Here is a 24,424-nt window from a genome sequence, read left to right on the forward strand (position 1 = left end):
AGCAGATCTGGTCTAATCAACATCATTACAGACACACCAAACACACACACACGCGTGCACACACACTGTCACAGAGCTCCTAATCGACGGGGCTGTGTGAAGAGTACAGCAATGTATTGACCAGACATTTTCTGCTGCTCCCTGACCCATAGGAGGCCTCGGGGGGGGGGAGGAGGAGGACGGAGCGGAAGGAAGAGGAAGAAAGTGACGAACAACAGGATATAGACTGGACAGTGTGAGAAAGAGCGACAGCGGGAAAAATAGATCGCCGCAGATAAATGGAATAAAAAAAACAACAACAAAAAAAAACTATGGGGGGGGGGGGGGGGAGCTGAAGGAGGGGAGCGAGACCAGGCATGTTCTTTGGGGTGCTCTAGTTATTAGTCTAGTCCTTCTGGCTTGGTGTACAACAGCAGGGGACGATACACACTACAACACGGATGCAGGCAGGCACGGACACATTCACACACACACACACATACACACTTAACTCCCCCCCTCTTCGCTGACTAGGAGTGGTTTAGTGACTTCTGTGGTATTGAACGTGTGCATCTGAGCCCCATTTCCTGACATTAAACATTTCTCTCGATATCTGTGTGCATTGTGGGAGTTTTCAGACTGTCTGTTATCGGGACTCTACATTCCCGACGGGAGGAGAGCGAAGGGCTGCTGGTGGGAATACCTTCGGTGACGGGCTGCAGTTTGCTGGAACGCTCCGAATCCGGGCTGTGCAGCGGCTCCGGCTCCCGGAGGCTCTCCAGCAGCAGGAAGGGGTCATAGTCCGGGCTGGAAAGGTCCGACAGGTGCAGGGGGTAATACCTGGGGCTGCTGAAGGACTGGGCGCCGTACACACACCCGTGCAGAACCTGAATGGGGAAAAAAAACACAAAGTTCGGGATCCATTCATCTCTAATCCGGGGCGGCGGTTGGCGACGTCACCGAGGTCAGACCTTGTAGATGCAGCTCAGCAGGGTCTTGGTGGGCTGGTCCTTCTCAGGGGGGCTCCGGGTTTGGACAGGCTGCAGCAGAGTCTTGGGGGGCAGAGCCATCACCCAGTCCAGCAGGCACAGCAACAGGGATACCACGAGCTGCGGTGACGCAAGGTCACAGAAGGTCGCGCACGGTCACAGAAGGTCACAACGTGAGGGGAAACGCCGGCGAACGCGTGGGACGTACCCGTTTATCTAGCTCGTGGGAAGACGACTCGGTGCTCCGTAGCAAGTGTGTGATGGTGGCGATCAGAATCTAAAATGAATTTAATTGAAAACAACAACAACACTTGAAGTCCCTTTTTCCAGACCAGTGGAGGATCTGAGGTAACAACCCCTGCATCTCTCACCTCCACGATCTTCTTGGGAGTGTCACAGGGGAACTTCTGGAGGTGGTCCACGTAACCGATCAGGAGGTGAAGGATATCTGACGCCACCAGGGCGACGTTCTTGTTGGGGTACTGGAGGAGAAAACAAAGAGAGATGAAGGAAATGCACGACTGTGGTTAAATCCACACCTCGCGACACTTGCGAGGAAAAAGGTCTATTAGGGACAAAAAAAAAAAAAAAAAAAAAAAGGAGAGAATTCTCAGATCGCTCAGGCTGCAAATTGGATTATCATCTGCAAAGAAAACCAAAAAAAAAAAATGCTTCCAGATAGAGAGGGGGAGGGAGACAGCTGGGAGAGGTGGCACCACATCCCTCGGGCAGTGTGTGAGTGTGTGTGTGTGTGTGTGTGTGTCCCAGCCCATGGCTGAAGCAACTGGCTGCCGCTGTGAAGGCACAAGACCCAAAAGTGGACAAGATGTGTGTGTGTGTGTGTGTGTGTGGCACAGCTTGCAGCGTTTCCCCCTGGACTGCTGTCCTATCTGAAGAAGAACCAAACATATTGACGGTCCAGGGTTCGCTCCCAGGAGTGAGTGAATGCAAACGTGTGTGTGATGTCTTTGCGGGCCATTGGCTGCCGATACACAAGCTGGGGATTCCAAGGTGGAGAAGGTATGCGTGTGTGTTCGCGTCCATCTTGAGCCACTTGGCTCCAGATGAGACGGCGAGACTGTGATCCACGGGCCGCCCGATTCTCGTGGCCTGAAACAGACAATAACATCTGAGGCGGCGTCAGGCGGAACAGAAGGCCACCTCCCGCCGCGGTTTCCACCAGACTTTGGCTCCCGGAGCCCACGGCGAACCGACTGACCGCTTCTCAGCTCCTCCAAACCAACAGCAGCTTTGAGATTATTCACCGAAGTCCCGTGGCGGATCACTGAAGGACAGATAGCTGCGGAAAACTCGCGGCGGACTGATGCTGTTGCCGTAGCGATGGGGGTCTCACAAGAACCAAAAAAAGGCCCGATACAGTTAAACGGGGTTCGAATAAAGTTGGAAATCTATCACAGGTTGCGACTTTAAATGCATTAATTTCAATTAATAAATGACAGAAAAAAATTGGAGCATGAAGAAACGTATTATTGAATTAATCCTGCTTTAATTTTCCCCGGAGCGAAATTGACCGTATTTTTCAGACTATAAGTCGCACTTTTTTCTCGTGGCTGCAACTTGTACTCAGATACCACTCGTACATTAAAATAGATACCGTATTTTCACACTGACAGCCGCGAGAGTGCGCTCTAGCTTATGTGCCAGTGAGTTTGGCGTGAGTGAGAAACTAGTGAGGGAATACTCAAACTGCAATGAAGGAAATAAAAAGGCGAATTGCAAGCTGAAAACTAGATGGCCACAGCTAGAGGAACAAGTCGGGAGAGGAAAGTTGGAAGTTGCAATCCCTGGCATCGACCTCCAGAGTTGGCGAAGTTGTTCAGAAGCGAAAGAGAGGATGAAAAATTCAACGATTTTGTAATTCGGAGTGAGAGCGAGAGTTTGGTAAACTTGTTATGCTCTGTTGTTAATGCTATAGTTAGTTGAATAGCTGTTGATATGCTACGCTAGTATGCTACGTTAACATGCCGCACACCTCTCCAGCCTGTTGTTCTCTATTCTATTCTTATTACTGTCGTAGTGATCCTGAAAAATGTTCAGAGTTCTGTGATTTCCTCCTGGCTGTGAATGTGTTTTGGGATGAGAGGGAGCACTGAGACCCAGAAGATTAAGTTCTTTAATTCTTCTCATTGTTCTAATAAAGGTTTAACCGGCAAATCGTCATGGTTGGGCACGTCTGCTCGGACATTACACTGTAACTTGCCTTTCAAGGTGAAATGTCTGTTCTTGGTCTCTGATTTTATAAAATGAACTTCCCCCCAAAAACGTGACTTATAGGTGCGACATATAGGCTTTTTTCTTCTTCATGATGTGTTTTTTGGCTGGTGCGACTTATAATCAGGAGCGACTCATAGTCCAGAAAATACGTTAAATAAAAGAAACTTCCAGATGCAAGATTAAACAAATACGCTGTTTTTTGCACTTTATAGGAGAAGGAGTTTGCGTATCACAGGAACATTTCCATTGCTATTAGCACCTCAGTGCTACACATGTTGAGGTTAGCGCAGATAGGTAAGATTAGCATTGTATGAATACAATACAATACTGCAACATTAGCTTTGTGTGAGTATACAAGTTGGTAATGTAAGCGTTGTACATTGCATTGTAGATAATGTTAGCTTTGTTCAAGCACTTCAGCTTGAGTACGCATGTCCATAAGGTTAGCTTAATACAAGGCAGCGAGTCAGCAATTTTTAAATTATACGAGCACGTGGGCGGAACGCAAACTTTTATGCTAGCATACAGATAACTCATGTTGGCTTTGTGCAAGCACGCAAGACGGTAACATTAGTTTTGCTGCAAACGATAACAGCATTGCTAATACAAGCCAGGAGAGGGTCGCCAGTCAACAGTGGACCACAAATCTGGGTTCAAATTTAGGAACAAAACGTCAAAATCCACGTCGGACGGAATGACCGGGTCACTGGCAGAACAAGTTGCTGTGGACCATAGACGTCTCTCTACTCCACGGTAGAAGATCAGGGCCTCTAAGAGGTGCTGAGGAGAATGACGAACTTCTGTCCCCAAAGGAAAAGTCGAATAAATAAGCAGCTCGATGAGAAGGGAAGGATCGTGATGAAGAGGTACGCTATTATCAGACTACACATATATTGTCTGTATCTTAAGAGTGAGGGGGAAACAAACAAGATTCTGAGGTTTAAAACACATGTATTGCCATTCATTCATCAAGCAAATTAATTTTTTTCATGTCAAATTCTGATCCGCTATTAAAATGTGATTGTTTAGATTAATTGCTAGTTTTAATCAGAGGCTAAACGAGAAATCCAATCCTCTCTGAAAGTTAACGAGATGGGGAGGAGAGCAAAGGACTGATTAATGATAATAATAATAAACAGTGAAGCTGGTTATGACCACATGAACTAACACAGCGGCATATAGATTCAGTTTCAGGGACGACATAATCTTCTAACCCTCAGATCGGGGTGACGAGGACAACCAAACACATCCGTCCTGAACATCTGACTCAAACTCGCAGTTCCACAACAACCATCCTTCTCTCAGCGAATCCACACGGGACGGACGGAGGAGGCAGATCAGACACTGGGACGGCGATGTGAAGAGCGGCGGACCACGCTGCTTGTCCGAGCGCTGCTAATTTCACTGGACGGCGCTCAGAGGCGGAGCGCGGACCGACTTGTCATCAGCCGCCCATCCAAACTGGCCGGGCGCTTCCCGGAGCCACGCTTCGAACGGCGAGCTTACGGCGGGGCCGGACGGGGAAGCGCACTGACCTTCAGGGTGACGCATATGACGTTGAGAGCTTCCTTGATCTGGGGGTGCTGCGTGCCGTGGGCCAGCTCCTCGCACAGCCAGATGCCCAGGCTGCACAGAGCCACGCACCTAAGCCCCGGGCAGGAAAAACACCGGCAGGCGGTCATTAAGAAACACAATGATCCCCCCCGTCCCACGCCGCGTACCCAACCACCGACGCTAAGTGATGTCGTAATTGGTCACAGTGTGTTCAAAAACACTGAACGGATTAGATTAGCCGGCACAAACACACGCCATGCTGACACAAATGTCCTGCCTCGCTGCCATTCCTTCATTAAATACTTTAATTTCACATAATGGAGTGCTGGTCATGTGATGTTTTTTTTTTTTGTTGTTTTTATCGCCAACTTTGACGTACCTGGCCGGGGCAGAGGGCTCGTCCCTGGCGGAGGTCAGGATGGTCTTAATGATGTGCTCCTGGAAGACAACAGCGTGATGAGACACACACACACACCTTACGGGTTAGGTTTGCTCCAAAACATTCCAAGCGATTAGTTTTGCGTTCGTCAAGAACCGAGTCAGAGAACAGATGTTAGAAGGACACGCACACATTCGCGCACACTCAGTCGTCCGGTCCTCCCGGTTAATGCTAATGGCTGCTTAGCGATTCAAAACGGGGTTTGTGCTTTGTCAGGGACGGGCGAGCCGGCCCGAGACACGGCCCTGCATGGCATTATGTGTTTACTCAGCAACAACAACACCGACAACCATCATTGCCAAAGTTGCAGGCGGTTAGGAGAATGACTGATGAGACATTAACCCATTAGTTCGGCCCCGGGACCCCCCGCCGAGCGCAGGCGGGGTGCCCTGCGGGACCCGGACCGCACACACACGGCTTGTGTTTATGAGCGAGACCCGATGCCTTGATAAACGCTCACAGCGAGAGCAAGTGACAGAAGCCCGGTGACCTCTCTTAGCCGCGGAGACCCGTTCCTCGCTAAGACGCCGAAACCTTTTTCAGGTTTACCTTCACGTCGGGGAACTTTGTCAGGGCCACCTCGGCGGTCGACGGATGGAGGGCGGGGAGCTCGCCGTAGAAGTTGGGGAAGCAGACGAGCGATCCGAGCAGGATCTGGGCCTCCACTCTCGGAGCCTGAGGCAGACCAAGGAGCTTCTATCAAGCCGCTGTCGTCTCTGATAAATCGATAAGGCTGTCTGACAGCGCAGAGATGTACTGAGGAACTGTGAGTTTCCATTACATTGAGTGACGAGCAGGAGGTGACTCTGGAGGCGGCGATGATGAAGTCAATGATCAACATTGTGGCTCCAGGCAGGCCGATGCTGAAAAACCTGGGGCTACAGTGCTTGATTATGGTGTTCACGATGTCCTGAAAGATACAAGGAAAAAAAAACAAAACAATCTTAATCTCATGACTTCATATTTTTAAATTGAAAAGGCAGATAAAAAACTTTGACGTTAAAAGTGATGTGCGTGCACGCTACCTGGTCCTGGTGCTGCAGACCCTGGTGCATGATGTTGTAGAAGTGAGTCAAGAAGTCCGAGTTCGGGGAGACGTCCTGCCGTCTCTTCATGATCCTGCAGATCAGCTTGTAGGCGTGAAGCTTCCCCTGCTTGTAGCGCTCCGTCAGCATGGTGGCCTGGGAACGTGCACAGAGACTCGTCGCTCGACGCGCTCGCCATTTCACCTCCCGTGTCACCGGTCACCGGAGAGGGAGCGTCACAAACCTTGAAGAGCCAGGGGGTGAGGATCCGCAGGGGCGGGATCAGAACCGGCGGCGGTGGAGACGACTGGTTGTCGTGGGAAATACCCAAATTATCCCTGATCTGAAAATGAAAAACAAAACCGTTTAACGTGTGACACGTGCAGCCTTGACGTGCGCGCTCTCCGGGAGCGTCGTCGCGCACCTTCGCCAGGTTCTGCCACAGCTCGCACAGGTAGTCGAAGACCTGGGCGTGGATCTCCGGGTCCTTGATGGTGTTCACGTCCCCCAGGATGCCCAGCATCCGCCGCCACATCACCGTGGCCACGTCGGCGTGCCACCCAGTGAGCGAGCCGCCCGCCATGACGCTGCAGTCCTCGCTGGGGAACTCGGTGGTCTCTGAAATAATAATAATAATAATAAATTTACAAATCAGCCTCTGGGTCGAGAGGGAAGTCCATATTGGCGAGAGCGAGACGTACCCAGGTCATCCGGAGTCTGCAGGACAGAGTTGTGGAGCTTCTGATCCAGCTGCAGGTGCGCGTGGGAGTGGGAGTGAGCGCGCTCGCCGTGCTCCGCCGTCAACGTGGCCGGCGACGGCGTCTGGGAGCGGGAGCCGCCGAGGGAGTGCATGGGGGACGCGCTCTCGGAGCCTACGAGCCGGCAGAGGGGAAAAAGATGCGGCGTGAAAACAGCGGGCGGGGAACGCGGAACGGTTTGTACCACGCACAGTCCAGGTGGATCACACAAATATGTCATCAGTGACATCGGGGAAGGAGGTAGACGCAGCTCATTGGCTATCGACGGAGCAGCAGAACTTAAAATATTTCCATCTCGTACATGAAGCAATTTAAAAGTATCCAAAATGAATATAGTACCATAATTTCTGGACTATAAGCCGCTATTTTTTTCGCACGCTATGAACACAGCGGCTTAAACAACGATGGAGCTAATTTATCGATTTTTTTGACGCTGCCGAAACATTTAGCCACGTCACGTCGGACCAATGAAATGACTGTGTAATTTTGTGACTGTGTTCGATGTCCGACACCGAAGAAGACGACTTTAACTTTTCACTTCGCGGGAGGAAGAGCGAGATAGTGATCAGCTGGGGTGGGATAAAGCAGGGATAGAAAATGGATGGACTTTTCCGTGTCTTATTAATTATTCATCTTTTTCATCATCCGTGTCACAGGCGCTGTTCAGAAAAGAGCATTTCCAGTATGTATTTGTGGATGTTAACAGTATGTATTTAACTAATTAAATGGTTAGAGAAGGTTAATTTTCTTTGGCGACCCCTGAAGGGAAAAGCCAAAAGGAAAAGAAAAAAATAGAAGACTAGTATGTATTTTAATTAAAAATTGTAAAAAAAAAAAAATGTGTAAATATCTCACCTGCAGCTTATAGACAAGTGCAGCCTATGTATGCACACTATAATTTATTTAGTTATTTTCAGCCGGTGCGCTCAATAGTCCGGAAATTATGGTAGTTGAATCTACTACAATATGGGGCTGAGCAAGGATGTGATACTTTTACACATGGGTGGACAGGAATACGGCTGGTTGCCCCCGGCGACCAGGTACTGTACAAACCGGTGACAGTGACAGTGTGGCTGAGGCTGCTGGTCTCCGAGTCGATGTGAAGCGTGGTTAGACTCGACACTTCGTGTTCCTCGCCGGTGCCTCCGCCGCCGCCGCCGCTTCCGCCGCCTCCACCGCCCCCGAGGCTGTCCTGGTCCAGCGAGCCTCCCTGGCCCCCGCCGGCAGACGCCTCTGAGCTGAAGGCGAAATCTGCGGACAGACGGGGGAAGACTGTTTCGACACTCGAGGATGTTGACCGTAAGTCACGAAAACAGTTTCTGACGGGATCGAGGTCTCGGCTTCAGACGTGCCCTCTGATAATCGGGTTTGAACCAAAACTGGTAAAAAGCGAAGGATCAATGTTCTGCTTTGCACTTGGAGGTCCTTACTGTCAAACTTGCAGGTGGAGTACTGGAAGGCGTTGAAGGAGTCTGACTGGCTGTCGGAGCTGATGACGTCCGAGCCGCTGGCGCTGGCGGGCGACGTCCACTCTGACGGGATGCCCGGGTCGTCGGCCGGCCTCATGTCGTCGGACGGCCGCGAGCCGGGACTCTGCTGGGCCTCCAGGAGCTCCGGCAGGTCCCTGGGGACCTCCAGGCTGCCGGGACTGCTGCCACGACGGCCCTACTCACCCAGGAGAGTCAGGTGAGACAAAGCATCTGGGAGGTCCGCTCACAGTGTGTGTGTGTGTGTGTGTGTGTGTGTGTGTGTGTATTGTCATACTGACCACAGTCCCTTTGGCCCTCAGTCTCTCCTGGATGAACTCATCCATGAGGTCGGAGAAGTTTGGGTTGCTGCTTCCCACATCGCTGGAGACTGGGCGAGCTTTCTGGACCACCTCCTCTTTGTTCGCTACACACACACACACACACACACACATACAAACACACACACACACACAGCATGTTATAAGTGAGCCAGACACGCGGCACTCAGAGATAGGAATTAACTCATCCATTCAGACGAACACGGATTGATGACGGGGTGATGTCACACACACACACACACACACACACAAGATCCAAACTGTCACAGCGCACTCAAATGACACAACTATCATTCACGCATCGACATGTTTTACGGTAATGGTGTAATCGGGTTGCTAATAATTGGCAATTTAAGAATTAAGAATATGGTGACATTTTCCTTCCAGTTTTGGACAGGACTAGTCGGTAGGACCGGTAGCGTCTCCCGACGTGGGTCCTGTTAAACCCCCCCTCCCCACGATTTCCAGCCGCCCCGTCAAAATGTCACAATATCCGTGAAGCGGAAGTGGGTGTCTGTCTGGACGGCCGAGCGCAGACCTGATGTGTGTGTGCTGCGGCGCCCTGGAGTTAGCGAAAGCCACGACACAGCAGGCAAACCCACCAGAGAAGCAATGAGGGAGTTAATCGACGCCATGCACGAGGAGCGAGATTCATACTGTTAGGTCCCAGAAGGCAGCATATCACAGGCCGACATTAGTGCGTTTTTTTTGCTGATTGGGTTACGCGGCCGTTAGCTCGGAGGCAGTGAAAAAAACCAAGCGCGGAACATTAAAAACGATTCCAGTGCCTGCCGTTCGGGGTAAATTCGTTTTTCCCGAACGGGGAAAAACAAGGCCGCGGCGCCGCCTAGCTATGGGGCTGGACCTGTGGCAGGCTGCGCGAAGAGCGGACGGTGAACGAACGCAAACCGGCAAAGTACGGGTGTGTTCTGTCACACACTGAGATCTGCGCGGTTGGTGGAATCGGCCGCAGCTTCAGGCGCCGCGACCTCGCACGTGGAGACGGGTTCTGCGCTGAAGTGGGAAGCGGCGGGAGGGCGGGAACACAACGCTAGGTGTTTCTCTTCAGGAGCTGCTTCGACGGAGGCTTCGTGCAAACTGCATTAGTGGTAAAACGTGCAGTCGGTGGCGCCGCAAACCCAGGCGGCAGGACGGGGAGGAGCCTTCACAGGCTCGCTTTTTCTAAAAGCATAGTTTTAGGGGCGACGCGGCGCTGAGGGGACGCCCGGGACGTTCTCCACACGCCTGCCTGGGTTCTCAATTTTCCTCCCGGCGACCAAAACAACACAGGGACTGGAGAGACTGAACTGTGAGTGGACATCTGAGGGAAAATGGTGACCGAACGTGGATGGGAGAACTGGTGTCTCCTTCCTTGTCGTATCGGCTCGTCTTTGGCAGTCGTTCATTTAAAGGCGCCGCCGCCATCCACGGGAGACGGGGATTTATGAAGGCCGGCTGCAGCCCTGCATGCTGGGATGTTTCACTGAATGGGGGAAGAGGAGGGTGTGGACACCATGGGAGTGGTGGCTTTGACTTCCGTGTACGGATGTTAAATTACTGAGCGATGGGGGTTCCAGATCACCAATACATCTGGATTATACTTTTTTTTTTCCCCCCGGGCCACTGACATCATCCTGACTTCATGTTCTTTCCTCTATGGGCCAGCTGTCAATCACAGGGCCACAAACAGAAGCATTTCCGACCATTCACTCGCTCATTCACGGTCTTCAATGAACATAATGTTTCGGGGGGGGGGGGGGGGGGGGAGAACCCGGAGGGAACCCAGTCAAACCCGGGAGAATCCCTGGGGACTGTAAATCAGCGACACTCATTTGCCATCAATCCGAAATGGAGCTAAAAAGCCGACACGTGACAGGAGCAGTTCACAGTTTGGGGAATGGAAACCTGTTTTAGTGGACGTGTCATCTCTTGGGATGAATTGCCCTCAGGAAAAAAAAAAAATCCAAAAAACGTCCGTCTGAGTTGACTTTGCTCGACCGTGAAAGGGATATTTCACATCGGCCTTCTTTTCTAAAAGGCACGTGAACCCGTTCGCCTCTCCGGACAGGTAAACACGAAGCAACTGTCGAATGGAAGCGTCAGAGAAACAACATGCACGCGTCGAGAACGACAGTTAAAAAAATTGAACGACAACAGACAGGACGAAGGGCAAGGACGATCCGGGACGCACAGGGACAGAGAAGGCACGCGGCGGTAACTCCACAACGGATTCAAACAACGCGAATCACTGCAGCTCAAGGGTGCTCAAATAAATGACATTATTTCTAATGCCGCATTCATACAATTGCTGTGGATCCGCAGACTTCTTATTTGAATTGGACATCCTTTTCCTACTCATTCAAATGAATGGAGGCGGCCGTGTTAAAAGTAAAAAGGCTTATGCTGCCCTCTAGTGGTCCGAGGATGCAATCTCTTTGTGCAGCATGTTTTTTGCTCCTCTGACACCAACTGCGTTACCCTTAAACTCAAACCCTGAGGTGGGGGGGGAGGAGGGTGTGGGTAAAATATAAATAAATCAAATTAAATGCCACAGCGTAACAGAAAATCCCGCTTCGCCTCGAGAACATTTTTCCAGAAAGTTGATTTCTTCTGTGCGGCCGGGAAGGTGCGAGAATCCCGACGGTGGCGGGTGGAGGTGAAGGAGGCGCAAGGCCACATGCAACGTCACGGAGATGGAGGAGGGAAAGGGGAAAGGAGGAGGAAGCGTTTTAAAAAAAAAAAAAAAAATCCCAAATCCCTTTACAGGAAATAGACGGGTATGAGGAGGAGGGAGAGGGCTTCTGAAGTGGAGGAAGAGGGGAGTTATGGGAGGAAGAGCGGGCGGGGGGGTTCTTCAGGCTGGAGGTGGGGCTACGTTCAAGCCGAAACACATCAACAGGGAGTCGGAATCTCAGTCCAGCAGCAAGATGATGAGTTTCAGCCAAAAAAACAAAAAAAAATCATTCCATCATAACAAACCAGTTAAAACAGCCAAAAAGAAAAAAAGAGTTGTTGGATGTTTGTGTTTTGTGAGTATTTTTTTTTGTTTTTTTTTTTTTTTGTTGGTCTTTTCCGAGCCGCTCGGCCGTGACGGGTGTGGTGTCCTTTGTGAGCGCATCGTCCACTGCGATCCTCACCTGGCGTGCTCGTCTTTCGTCCAAAGTAGCCCAGGACGTGGGAGTACAGGTCCCTTAGCGAGGCGTCGCCCATGGCCGCCCGGCCGTGCCGCTGTGGCGACGAGCCTTGGGATGACCCCTGGCCCCGGGGCCGGGGCTTGGAAGACAGGGCGTGAACCACAGTCTTATAGACCCCGCCCAGAAGGGCCCCCTGGTGGTGTCTGGAGGCCGTGCTGCCGGGCTCCTGAGAGCGGGAGCGGGAGGCGCGCGATCGCAGGGCGGAGCGTCCCAAGCGGCCCCTCACGCCCGACGAACCCGAGCCGCTCGGCGAGGCCTCCGGATGAGGCTCCGGGCCCGGGGCCGACCCCGCGCCGGCTCCGGAATGCTGCTGCTTGTCCTTGTCCCCCGTCCCGTCCCCGGCCCGTCCCTCCGGGCCCCCGGGGCCCGCGGAGCCCCCGGCCCCGCCGCCGTCCGCCGCAGTCCCAGAGTTCATCCTTTCGTGCGCCCCCGCTTTATGGCCGATGCCCGCCATGGACCCAAACTTACCTGCGCCTCCCGGCCCCGCCTTCCCCCCCGGCCCCGCCCCGGAGCCGGGCCTCTCCCCGGCCGAATGGCTGTGGGTGTGGAAGTGGCTGAGGCGGCGCAGCCGGGCCCTCCAGTGGGCCTCTTTACTCTCCAGGGGGTTGTGGAACTGCACGGACTCGGTGGAGGGCCTGAAGCTGACGTGCACGCCCCCGGAGTGCTGCCTCCTGCCGATGCCGCGGGACGTCTTGGGCTTGGTGGAGTCGGACGCCGGCGGGCTCTTGTTGGCGTCGCTGACGGGCTCCGCGGCGTTGGCGTCCTGTCTGAACACAAGCGGCCTCTCGCTCGGCGCCGCCGCTTCGCGGCAGTCCCTCCTGTCTTCTCCCGCTTCCTTCCCGCCGTCGCTCTTTCCTTCCCAGCCTCCTCTCCTCGCCGTACTTCCCCCGCCCGCTGCTGTTTTCTCCTTCTCCCTGGCGGGCCTCTCTAAGCTAGCGCCGCTCCTCTCGCTCGGCCACTGGCACTGCAGCTCCAGGCACTCGTAGATGCTGCGTTGCTCTTCCTCGCCCTCCGCGGTCAGGTCGACGCCACGGTGCGTGACAGCGTTACTTACCTGCCTGCCCTCCTTAAACACCTGCCTCGGCTCTCCCGGGAGCTCCGCTTGGGCTCTGGCCCCCTCCAGTGAGCTCACAGCCTGACCGGGACTCTCCCGCCCCCCCGTGTCCTCCTTCTCAGCTCCTTTGTGAGCGAGGAAGTCCCTGATGGAGGAAAACAAGTCGTCCTCCTCCCCGGCCGCCCCCGCCTCACTCCCCTCCGCGTCCGCCTCCTTTTCGGACGAAAAGCCGAAGGCGAAATCCCAGTCGCTTACCCAATCGGAACTCGAGCCTCGGCTCTTGGAGCCAATCTGGTGCCAGAGCTGGTCGTATTGTCCCTCTGAGGTAGAGGAGACAATGCCATTGGCGAAGGTACAGGGGGTGGGAGGAGGGGAGTGGGAGGGGTGTGGGGGTGGCTGCGCTGCGTGGCTATTAGCTGCGAGTGAGGAAGTAGCTTTGGGGTGGTGGAGATGGCGGGGGTTCCCGGTCGAACCGGGGTCCCTCTGCGGGTCTTCACCTTTGACCCGTTCGGCGATGAAAGGCTCCATGATGTCGGAGGCGCTGCTGCTCCGCGCCAGCGACGACGAGCCGGGCGGGTCCAGGTCGCACGGCCCGCCGGGGAACACCTCGGAGCAGGAGGCGGGCGGCGCCTCGTCGCTCTGGGACGAGTGGCGCATCCGGCTGGAGCAGGACGTCAGCGTGATGGGCGGGTCCTCCAGGTCTGGTGGGCGACACGGGAGGGGGGGGGGTTAGCCGGGAAAAACGCAAGACGCGCAAAACTCAAAAACACACACACGCGTAAAAAAAAAAAAAAAAAAAGGAAATACACACGGAAGAAAGAGATTCAGTGACCTACCGACACCGCGGGCGATTTCAAATCTTTTTTTAAAAGCCTTTTATTTTACCCCTTAGCCTGAAGGGCAACGGAACGACGACGGGCGAAACCGGAAAACCCCGGGGTCATTTTTCAAAACCGGGGGCCGGTGGGCGGGAGGCGAACTCGCATGCAGTCCAAGTGGAAGATGTGGGGGAGGGGGGCACATTTTCATGCGGGGAGGGACGACAGAGCGACGTCTCCGGCGGCCCCTTCGGTTTCTGGCACTTTCCTCAGAGCGCTAAATTAAAAAGTGAGTCGTGACTTTAAAGCGAAAGCTTTTCCAAAAGATTTAGCCCGGGGACGGGATTAAAAAGGGGAGTTCTGTGTTGTTCCGGGACGGCTGCATGCCGCCGGGAGGGGAGGGAAGGGGGGGGCCAAAAAATGTGTGTAAACAAGTGAGGTTTGCAGGCAGACAGCGGGCAGACAGTGCAAAGAGAGGTGTACCTGCCAGCTGGTCGGCAAGGGGGGATAGTAAAGGGTGGTGGTGGTGAAGGAGGACAGGAAGAGGCGGAGCCAGAGCAGGAGCACTCTTAGCACTGCGGATAAAGGCTGAGGACAGCAGAGAGTCCCCCGTTGAACAGCTACGCAGGGCTGAGGAGTTGTGGAGAACAGACAGAAGAAATATAGAGGGGGGGCAAGGAGGAAGATAACAGGAATAAGGAAAGTGAGCATTTGAGGGAAGACGGGTGGATGAAGGGATGAAAATGAGGGGAAAGAGACGGAGGTGATCAGTGGGAGAGAAGACACGAGGAGGTCGGAGACACCAGAGAAGAAACCAGAGTCAGCACAGTGAATGTAAAGTGGAGGATTCCTGGGCTAGACGGAGGAGGGAGGGGGTGGGAGGTTGTTAGCACCAAGCACGCACACACACACACACACACACACACACAAATGCACGACTTCCCTGGAGCCCAGCACACACACACACACACACACACACACACAGACCTGAAAGGAGCCGGCAAAACCTTTCACACTCGCACGATTTACAAGGTGTGACCGAGGACGGACGGAGGCAGGCTCACTGACCGACGGTCTTCTGGCGGACGATGCTCCGCGCCTTCTCGATGCCCGGCGAGCCGGCGGTGGTGGCGCTTCGCTGCCTCATGGCGGCCGCCTGGCCCGGCTGGTCTCGGCTCCAGCCTTTGGAGAAGGAGCGGTCCACGATCTGCCGCTGGCCTTCTGAGCCGATACCTGGGGGGGACGAGCAGCACAGAGCGGCGGTGTTCACTGGAAAGAACTACAGCGGCTTCTCTGCAATCAGAGACTAAAATACTCCAAAAACAAAGATATACAAAGATAAGGCTATATTTAACGGGATTTTCTGACAGCATGTATTTTTAACTTTTAAAGTTGGGCCTTCAAAACAAAGAACCTCCCGCATGTTTTTGGGCTGAGGGAGGCACGCGGAGTCCGACCGACCTTTGCCCTTGTGCTTCTTCTGCTTCTGTTCGCTGAGTTTGTCCAGAGGCAGCTCGTTCAGATCCACGCTGTAGAGGTTGCGGGCCAATACCTGCGGCACAGACACATGCACAGATTCCTATCTTTAAAAAGAAAAAAAAAAGAAACTCCCTGTGCAGCGGCGAGACAGTGAGGCGTTGTTCTCTGGTTCTGGTCGAAGGGGAGGAGGAGGAGGAGGAGGAGGAGAAACGCTGCCTCGTTCCATAATGTTGTTAGCTAGCTTATAACACCCGGATGTTTTATTAGCTTCAGGGGTTGTAAAGGCGATGACCTCCTCTACCTTGGTCAGGGTCTCCATGGTGAGAGACCACTCCGTCACCAGCTCCTCCCAGCAGGTCAGCGAGGAGAGGACGGAGAGGAGGTCGTCCCACAGCTCTCTGCTGATGTAGACGTTGAGGTTCCCCTTGATCCAGGCCACAATCAGCGTCTGCGCAGAGGGAGAGGAGCCGTGATGTTCCTGAGCTCTGATGTTCTTTTCCAACATCTGGCCCCGAGGAGGTCGCGGTACCTGAAAGATGGGCCCGGCCAGCCGGCCGGACAGCGTGTGGTTCTTCTTTCCCGGGGGCATGATGGACGGGGGCCTCTTCATCACCGACTCGGTCACCCGCAGAAGAACCAGCAAGATCTGCTCCCTGCGAGCAGAGCGGAGGAACGCGGCGTGAGGCGGGCGACGGCAGCTTCGGGCGTCCACCGGCGGCAGCTTTCAACCTTTACCATGTTTTCTGGTCCATGGTCTCGTGCATGACTAGGCTGCGGTAGATGTTGAGCACCCGCTTGCACATATCGACGTGCTCCTCCAGGAGGATCTTGATGTCGTTGGCCGGTTCCAGCAAGAACACGTTGGAGGAGTGGGTGATGAAAACCTAGGGAAGAGGCGAGACGTTTCAGGAACGGGACCGTTGTGGACGTTTTGGAGTGTTAAACAGCAGAACCGTACCTGCAGAGTCGTCTGGACTCCGGCATGTACGCTGTACTCCAGCAACTCACTGTCGATCGCCTTGTTCGGCCCCTGACGAGACAAAACACGGGGCAAAATGAACCCAAAAAAGGAGGCATACGTTCACATAGCCGTCCGTGAGAGTGGTGATTCTTCTCAGTGAAGATGGAATAGTCAGCTGTCAATCATAGGGACACATATAGAGACATCCAACCACTGACCTTCCTCACTCAACCTACTGACTGTTTTTGGACTGTTGGAAGAAGATGGGGAACCTGAAGAGAACTAACCCAAGAAAACTGTCATCTATGGACGAATGGACGAACTAACACAGAGTGATGCACCCCCATTCTACAGATTTTAGTGGAAAGTAGTACCAGTTACACAGGCACATTGTGAATGTTCTACGTTGTACCGACTCCGAGGTGAATGGAAGTTTAGTCCTCCGAGCGACAGCCGGAGCCCTCAGTGTGACGGAAGCGTGCTAAAGGCTACACCGCCACGTCGCCCAGAGAGAATCAGCAGTGGAGAAGACGTATCTTCGTGTCCTGTGAGGCAGGAATGAATCGACTTCCTGACTTAGTGTTTGTGAATGTTCTCATCGAGGGGGGGTTTTCCTGACCTCTTCGTCCTTGTCTCCCAGCTGACCGCCCGTGTCCATGCAGCCGGCAGTGGCTATGGGATAGGGACCCTCCTCCGGCTCCTTCATGAACACCGGCTTGTCCTCCGTGGAGATCCACTCCTGGTAGACGCGGACCACTTTCCGCATCGCCGCCGCTTCGCACATGGGAAGGAGAAAGGCCTGGGTAGAGACGGACGGTCCAGAGACGCGGCGCTTAGAAATACGCAAGTGTGCGCGTCGTCGAACGTCACGAGGTCAAAGCGTCCCGCACCTGTCTGAAGATCTCGGTGATGAAGTTGACGTTGGTCCTGGAGCAGGTGAGCACCCTCCTCACCACCTCCATATCCGTCAGCTGCTCCTCGTCCATGGAGCACAGCGAGGAAGAGCTGGGCTCGCGCTCTGTCAGCGTGGACGTGTTGGAGTGGCTCTGCTCGGGTTCGGCCGCCGGCCCGCCGCACACGCCCACGCCGCCTCCCCCCGGGCCCAAGGAGCCCGCGCTCCCCTCCAGGTGGCTGTCGGAGCGAATGCCCACGCCGCTGCCGTCGTCGGAGCTTCCGGCGGAGCGAGCGGCCAGGCCGGCTGCCGCTCGCTGAGGGCGAAGATCCATGTCATACCATGATGGAGAAAACCTCCAGCAAGGAGGCGACGGGACAAACAGGCCAGCATGTGTGTGTGTTACCTGTATGTTCTTGGGGACGTTCTCACCCTCCATTCCCGGGATGTGTGTGTGTGTGTTGGGCCGCGGCTCCAGCCAGAAGGACACCAGCCAACGGATGAAGATGACCCGGGCCTGGAGCAGGCTCTCCTTGGTGCAGTAGTGGGCCTCGCCGCCGTCCTGCTCGCGGCGCACCAGGCTGTAGAAGGGCTTGGGACGCATGGGAGGGACCTCTGCGAGGACATCCAGGAAAACTCGACTTATTAGATGACAAAAACGAGCACCCAGCGCCCCCTCCCTCCCTCCTCCGGTGGCTCGCAACAAATGAGAAAACCCCGGTGTGTTTGACAAAATATTCTGTCTTTAGCCCCTTTCACACTGTAGGGACTTCTTTTTGAAGAACATTTCCAGGAACTACGCAGTTTCTTCATGCTTTCAGACAGACAAGGAACCAGGAACCTTGGGCCTCAAGTCCTAGAACCCCCCCGAGGCGGGATCTTTGCATGGTTCCATAGGGACTCATGTGGTGTGGGTGCTTGGTAGAACAGAAAGGCCAATAACAGATACATCTTGCAGCATGCCATTTTTTTTTTGAATATTGCAATAAGAAGAATAGGACGATGACAACACAATATGGAGGTGGAAGCTGCTACAGTGTCCGTGTTCTGCATGGCCTGAATAATAACCATGAATTAATGTAAACTGCGGTGTTCTTATCCTCTCATTGCATTGCACGTTAGTTGTTAGATAACTCTGGACATATTTTGCCCAAAATGTTGATATTCCTCCACGAGCCCTGCAGACCCCTCTGTACTGTAGCACCCCAGAAGAGCTCGGACCTCCTCGTCGGCCCGTTTCCAGCCGCTTACGTCCAATTTGTCGCAAGAAAACATCTGACCGGTGACCACAATAGTTTTTAGCAATGGCGCTCTACGGTGCCCAGGACGTATCTGGTCACGGATGTGGCTCACAGGCTCAACCAATCACCAAGCAGCAGAAGTATCTATGGAACCGTAAAAAGCGTCTGCCTTGGAGTAGGAGCTTAGATGGTTCAAGGAACCGTAGCCCCTGGTTCCTCTGCTCGCCAAATGCAGAGAAACATTAAACTTTCTGGAAAGGTTCTCAGAGCTGCAAAAAGTTCTTTCAGTGTGAGAGGGGCTAGCGTTCTTCACTAGATGATTGGTTGTGCCAATCTAATGACGCTGTCCACACGCACAGCAAAAATTGAAACCCTTATGATACCGACCCAGTATGGGGTTGTAGAGGCTGGTCTCCATCGCAAAGTTGGGGAAGATGTGCGGAAGGTAGAACTTCCTGAAGTGGCCGAAGAGGAAGCTGAAGCCCCGCTCGTGGTTCTCTTTGCAGCGCCACTCCAGAGACTTGGCCTGGCGGACGCACAGAGGCACACAGTCAGGCCTGTGTCGCCGGGCGGCGACAGACGAATAGAGGAGGAAGGGAGAAGAAGGGTCGGGTGGAGAGGAGCTCTTTTGTTTCGGAGAGGAGAATGCGTCATTGTGTGCAAGAGTGCATGCACGAGCATCCCGAGCAGCATCCAAGAGGAAACGCAAGCCCATGGTGTCAGCCACGGCTGAAACCCGTATTATGAAGTTAGTGGAGGAAGCGTGGCTTCAAACCAACCCCTCAATCTTCTCTGAATCCCTGGGGGATTCTCTCCCTCCCCCTGTTAGCGATTTTTCTTTTTTTTTTTTTGTGCCGTTAGCTTTGTTAGTAAGAGATGATGAGAATACCTGGTTTACCATGTATTTCAGTAATGCTTCAAGGAAATAGGCGGTGAGGTCCTCCTGGTTCTTGTCACCTGACTGGGGAGGAACCAGCGGCGTGATCTCCTCCGGGGTCACCTGAGCTGCGGGGCGGAGAAGCAAGGAGGGGTGACGCTCGCGTGACGCCCAGAGCTACGGTACGTGATGTTTGACCTCACGGCCCCCGCCCCCAGAACCCGCGTCGGTCCAACTGACTCTCGGTTAAGCTCAGCGGCGGGTTGATCAGCATGTCCAGGGTGCGCGGCGTGCCGTGGCAGAGCGGCGCCGGGAAGCCGGGGATCAGACAGGCGAACATGCAGAGCTGCTCGCGCTCGGCGTTGCTCTGCAGCGCCTGCATCCACAGCAGGAACAGCCGCACGCCTTCCCGACGGATCTGCGGCGGAGAAACAGAGATGGAGGACGTGTGGAGAACATCCGGGCTTCGTTTCGTACGACTGACGGTGACGAATGCGGCGGAGCCGAACCTTCAGAGAGTTCCCGGTGTGCAAAAGCTTCTTGAGGATCAAACCTGTGTGAGAAAAAGGCGTCGGGTTTAGAAATATTCCCCGCTGTCGGCGGAGGTTCTCAGTCATCCGGGTCATGGTGACTAGTTCATCCCAGCTGACTGATGCACAAAATGGGGAATCCTGGTCAAAATCTTCTTGTCGTGGCAACTGGATGAGGGGTGAGACGTCTTCATTTGAAGAAATTCCTGTTGCCACGACAAGAAGATTTTGACCAGGATTCCCCATTGTGGGCATCAGTCAGCTGTGACGAAGCCTTCGATGATGCAGCGGAACCTTGATTTACGAGTTTTCCGAGATACCAACCACCTCTTAGTCAATTTTTTGTGATACAAGCCCAGATCTGAGTTAGGAGCCGGATGAGCGTTTGACACCGAAGTGACCGCCGCCGCCCATGAAGTGGCATTTAAAAACAGCCGCATGTTGTAGAAGTTGATGTTGGTGAGATAACGTGACCGAGAGCATCGTCTGTGAGAAGGCGGGAGACATTTACGGGGAATTGGTGCAGCAGACGGCGGGAACGTCAACGGGCGAGGCATCGGCAGAGTCAATCAAAATCGGTCGGTGTCGGTTTGATCATTTTAACAAGAGGCATTGTTGCAAAATGAAGTTTAGCTATAAAGTATAGCAAAGTGCGCAAGTTATATTCAGCTATAAAGTATAGCACTAAGTGAGTAGTGAGTTAAGCGATAGAGCACCAAATGGAAAACTCCCTCAGCTTCCTCCGCTGCCGTCAGCATCTCCGGCATCTTCATAGTAAATACACTAATCAAAACCAGCTTATTTCTTTATATTCTCTTTTCTTGTGCATCATCATTTTTTCAGAAAGTGCATTTACCTTATTTAAAAACACGCAACAAACCGGTGAGCTGGAACGGATTTGAAGCGTTTCAGTTCACTTCAATGTGGAAATGGAATTTGACGGACGAGCAAACTGCGTTACGAACTCGGTTACTCGTAAGTCGGGGTGTTACCGGACCGCCACAACAAGAGAAAGGCGGCGCTGAGGGTTCACAGGGAACCGATCTGTCCTCAGAGTGACGAAGCAAGAGTGTCTGATCCGTGGTGTGGGAGATCAGTCGGTGTGCGGGGGTTCTTACCGATGCTGTGGAACTGCCATCGGATCTGGATTCTCTCCGGCAGCAGCTGGAGGATTTTCTGACAACAAGAAAGATCGGACAGGCGTTTGGCACGGGGTTCATTGGAAATGACAACGGTTTCCGTGGGTTACGGGTTGTGTGTGTTTCACCCTCGCCGCCGGCTGGGATCTGCCAGAACCAGCAGACGGCGGGGAGGGGGTCCGGGACGAGTTTTGGGTGAATGTAAAGTCAGAACCCCGCCGCTCTGTTCGTAAAGAAGTGAGACGGAACTAAAATAAAAAACAGGCCAGGAAGGAAATCCTGAAAAATCCATTCCTTTCTGATCACCGCAATATACCATAACAGGTCTTATTTCGCCTGCCGCTAACGATGCTTAACCGTGTGTTTGGGAGCGTGTGTGTGCTACACACCCTCCTGCACTGATAAAGGCATTTCTGTCATAGATGTATATTTTCAGGATGGACCCTCACTTCCTCTCTAGCTAAGCACAGCTAAAGGTTCAGTGCTTCCTGGGATCAATCGCCAGAGCTAATTATTCTTGGTGTTGTTGAGAGCATGAGGTCATGTCCGGCTCCACGGTCTCACTCTCTCACACACACACACACACACACACACACATCTCCAGGATTCTGATGGCCAACGCACCTCGAAGATGAAGAGGATTGAGTCCAGCTCCTCCCTTTGAGACTTGTGACCTGCGACACACAGAGGGACACCATGATAGCGACCGCCGGCGGTGATGACGAGCGGCGAGCGTCCTGACGGGCGTACCTTTCTGCTTGAGGCTCAGCTCGATGGTGACAAAGTTCTCGAAGAAGACGTAGTAGATGTGCGAGTAGTTCAGGTCGAAGAACTGCTTCAGCTCCGACGACTCAGCATTTTCTGGGAGAGAAAACAAGTAGATGGGGTCAAAAGCTAAAATCAGGTCGGACGTTCGTAGAGCTGGATGGACCGTGAGAAACGCAGGGTTAATTCCAGAATGGAGTTGTTTTCCACTTAAATCCACTTGGCTCCAACCTGCAGAGTCATGGAGGATGACGTTTTCAGATGTCTAACATGAGATCTGAGAAGATCCCCACCCACTCATCCGTGAGATTCCACCTGGGCCGAGTGTCTCCGGCGCGCTAAGTTTACCCGACACGGCTCTGCTTTCACTCCGTCCAACGCCGGCAGCTGTCACCGCGCCGGAGATAAAACACACACCTACGGCGAGAATGCAGCCACTGACAACCAAATGAGGCGGCGAAGGTGCAAACGCTTATATTCGTGCCGACCGGTGCACAGCGTGTGCACGTGCTGGCCTGTTTGACGTTTGTTTATATGAGCCCTTGAAAGCTTAGTTCCCCTCCACACACACACACACACACACACACACACATGCAGAGTTTGCGTTGTCTTCCGTAGCGGCTGCCCTTGTAAGGTCTTTGCGGCCTTGCTAAACCGTTTTTTTCTCCAAGGACTGAGGTTTTTTTCTGTTGAAAAAAAAAACAACTTCTTGCAAGCTCAGTGGGGCTGTTAGGAAACCCAGAGGAAATTACAGGTACAGGATGCTGCGTCTGTACAAAGTTTTGTAAACATTCTCACTTTTTGATTCAACGCAGACGGACATCGGGCGCTCGCTTAGCTTCTCCAGACACTTTAGACAGGATCAACCGGAAGGGAGCCCTGACACGAGCGCTCTTGCGTTATAAAACCCACTTTCCAAGCATCACGACGACGTCTGTGCAGGGACGTATCTTGTGCATTGATAAACAGTTTCTGGACTTGTGTTTTCCATGAAACACAAGAGGTGATGTTTCTATCACTAAATGCTTTCGCTCTATAACTACCAACAACGAACGTAAATATTTGGAAGGGGAAATTACATTAAGGAGCTAATGGGGAGGGATTGATTTTCTATGAGACGACGTTGGCAGCGCGGATGCTTTGCTGCTCTTATCGCCACACCTTCATATTTTGACTTCTTCCAGGATACGTGTTATGGCGGAGGCTGTTTACTCAGGCTGGCTTTTCCGACGTCTGTGCGTTTTTTATCAACGGATCTGCGTCTTTTGCGATTGAGAGCGAGGTCTTGCATTCCCCATAGAGAAAACACAGGGGCACACCCCTATTATCACACACACACACTTACACTTATAATAGAAACAGGATGTTGGGCTACTGTACTGGACCCTGAGAGGAAATACTAGAGGCTGTTTCCTCTCTCTGGTCCATGTCAGTGTGCGTAGTCGTTTGTTTGGGTGTGTGCGTGTGTATGTGTGTGTGTCTGTTTGTGCAAGAGGGTGTTACCCATATGCACACGCACGCACATTTCCGCGCACACACACACAACGATGCGCCATTGTTAACCTGTCTTTCATGCTCTGCAGTGTAAAATGCATATCATGCAAATGACATTACATCTCTTGTCATACCTTGATCCATGTCAAACACACACACACAGAATCACACACACACAAGCACATACGCGCGGTATAACCATTAGTGAGACACGCCTCTGGAGAAATCACAACAGAATGATCATCACTTTACTGCTCTGTTAAGAGGCGTTAGTGCGTTGAGGGGTAAAATATAGACATAACTACGGCCAATTGTGTCTTATCGTCATCGACAATCCGGAATAATCCGAGATTAAGGAGAGGCAGGAATGATATATTCTGAAAGCCATTCACTTCTTCACGGTGGTGTCAGGACTGTCTGTCAGTCGCAGACATGTATACATGACGATGAAAATTAATCTCTCGCACAACAAAGACATTAAAATGTTATAAAACTAGACAAAGATGTGAGAAGTGTTCTTTAAAAAGGGCGTCTATGAGGGGATTATTATGGTATGCCTGCCCCCCCCCCTCCCGTCACCATAGAGAAGTGAACATCCTAACATTAGCCATTCGATGGTGATTTAGCTTTTCAAACTTACCAATGACTATTCTGAGGTGCTTTAGCCTCGTCAACACGTCCTTCTTCGGGTCCAACACTTTCTGTGTTGATTTTTTAACGTCCCCATGAGGCTTTTTGGAGAACATTCCTGAGGCGGGAGGCGCTGAAGCCCGACGAGGAAGGGCTAGCCCCCGGGAGCGGAGCGGTTTAAACGGCTTCGGCTAGGCGTTAATCTCCGTATGATAGCGAGGAGCCGTTCGCTTCGGCTCGCTCACTGACGCCGTCCTTCGGAATTAGCAGTTTCCCAAGACACCGCAGACTGTCTCCACCCGTGTGATACGTCGGAAAAGATGCATTTTGATTAAATCGTAAATGGATATATCGCGAAAACGCAGCGGGGTGAAACATCCATCCATCGCAGCCTCCGTTCCGCGACAGTCCCCAGCCCCGGAGGCGCAAGTAGCATGTAAGCTAGCGCCGCTGCTCACTTAGAAAACATCATGGCGGGGCAGGGAGGAGGGAAAACAAAGTAATTGAACCCAGATAAATTCAACGCCAACGCGGTTATCCAGAAAAGTCAACGTTCCGTGTTGA

The 24,424-nt window shown here is 53.0% G+C and overlaps 1 protein-coding gene across 8 annotated transcripts in view; it reads right to left on the reverse strand.

The window, feature by feature from the left end:
• The window catches only part of ralgapa1 (Ral GTPase activating protein catalytic subunit alpha 1), a 51,103-nt gene extending 26,776 nt beyond the window's left edge, over positions 1–24,327 (reverse strand). For 4 of the 8 annotated variants that reach the window (XM_086150527.1, XM_086150525.1, XM_086150529.1 and 1 more), the window contains exons 1-34: positions 23,871–24,326; positions 21,722–21,832; positions 21,596–21,645; positions 20,951–21,008; positions 19,812–19,855; positions 19,543–19,720; positions 19,315–19,430; positions 18,813–18,951; positions 17,591–17,799; positions 17,183–17,500; positions 16,912–17,091; positions 16,290–16,361; positions 16,067–16,215; positions 15,861–15,984; positions 15,633–15,779; positions 15,314–15,404; positions 14,921–15,085; positions 14,336–14,482; positions 11,924–13,735; positions 8,748–8,872; positions 8,410–8,644; positions 8,033–8,230; positions 6,923–7,093; positions 6,646–6,839; positions 6,466–6,564; positions 6,222–6,377; positions 5,978–6,106; positions 5,746–5,871; positions 5,137–5,195; positions 4,739–4,847; positions 1,340–1,450; positions 1,177–1,245; positions 951–1,088; positions 683–866 (exon numbers count right to left, since the gene is read on the reverse strand). In XM_086150527.1, coding sequence (XP_086006653.1) covers positions 683–866; positions 951–1,088; positions 1,177–1,245; positions 1,340–1,450; positions 4,739–4,847; positions 5,137–5,195; positions 5,746–5,871; positions 5,978–6,106; positions 6,222–6,377; positions 6,466–6,564; positions 6,646–6,839; positions 6,923–7,093; positions 8,033–8,230; positions 8,410–8,644; positions 8,748–8,872; positions 11,924–13,735; positions 14,336–14,482; positions 14,921–15,085; positions 15,314–15,404; positions 15,633–15,779; positions 15,861–15,984; positions 16,067–16,215; positions 16,290–16,361; positions 16,912–17,091; positions 17,183–17,500; positions 17,591–17,799; positions 18,813–18,951; positions 19,315–19,430; positions 19,543–19,720; positions 19,812–19,855; positions 20,951–21,008; positions 21,596–21,645; positions 21,722–21,832; positions 23,871–23,976 — 6,319 coding nt within the window. In that variant the 5' untranslated portion in view covers positions 23,977–24,326. Of the gene's footprint in view, positions 1–682; positions 867–950; positions 1,089–1,176; positions 1,246–1,339; positions 1,451–4,738; positions 4,848–5,136; positions 5,196–5,745; positions 5,872–5,977; positions 6,107–6,221; positions 6,378–6,465; positions 6,565–6,645; positions 6,840–6,922; positions 7,094–8,032; positions 8,231–8,409; positions 8,645–8,747; positions 8,873–11,923; positions 13,736–14,335; positions 14,483–14,920; positions 15,086–15,313; positions 15,405–15,632; positions 15,780–15,860; positions 15,985–16,066; positions 16,216–16,289; positions 16,362–16,911; positions 17,092–17,182; positions 17,501–17,590; positions 17,800–18,812; positions 18,952–19,314; positions 19,431–19,542; positions 19,721–19,811; positions 19,856–20,950; positions 21,009–21,595; positions 21,646–21,721; positions 21,833–23,870 lie in introns of all 8 variants that reach the window. The other 4 variants (XM_086150526.1, XM_086150531.1, XM_086150528.1 and 1 more) reach the window with 4 other exon arrangements.
• Positions 24,328–24,424: the final 97 nt, after the last annotated feature.

The sequence above is a fragment of the Fistularia commersonii genome, chromosome 8 (assembly GCF_037954325.1).
Source record: "Fistularia commersonii isolate RoL2024-O1a breed Wild chromosome 8, RoL_Fcom_v1.0, whole genome shotgun sequence".
NCBI classification, from domain to species: domain Eukaryota; kingdom Metazoa; phylum Chordata; class Actinopteri; order Syngnathiformes; family Fistulariidae; genus Fistularia; species Fistularia commersonii.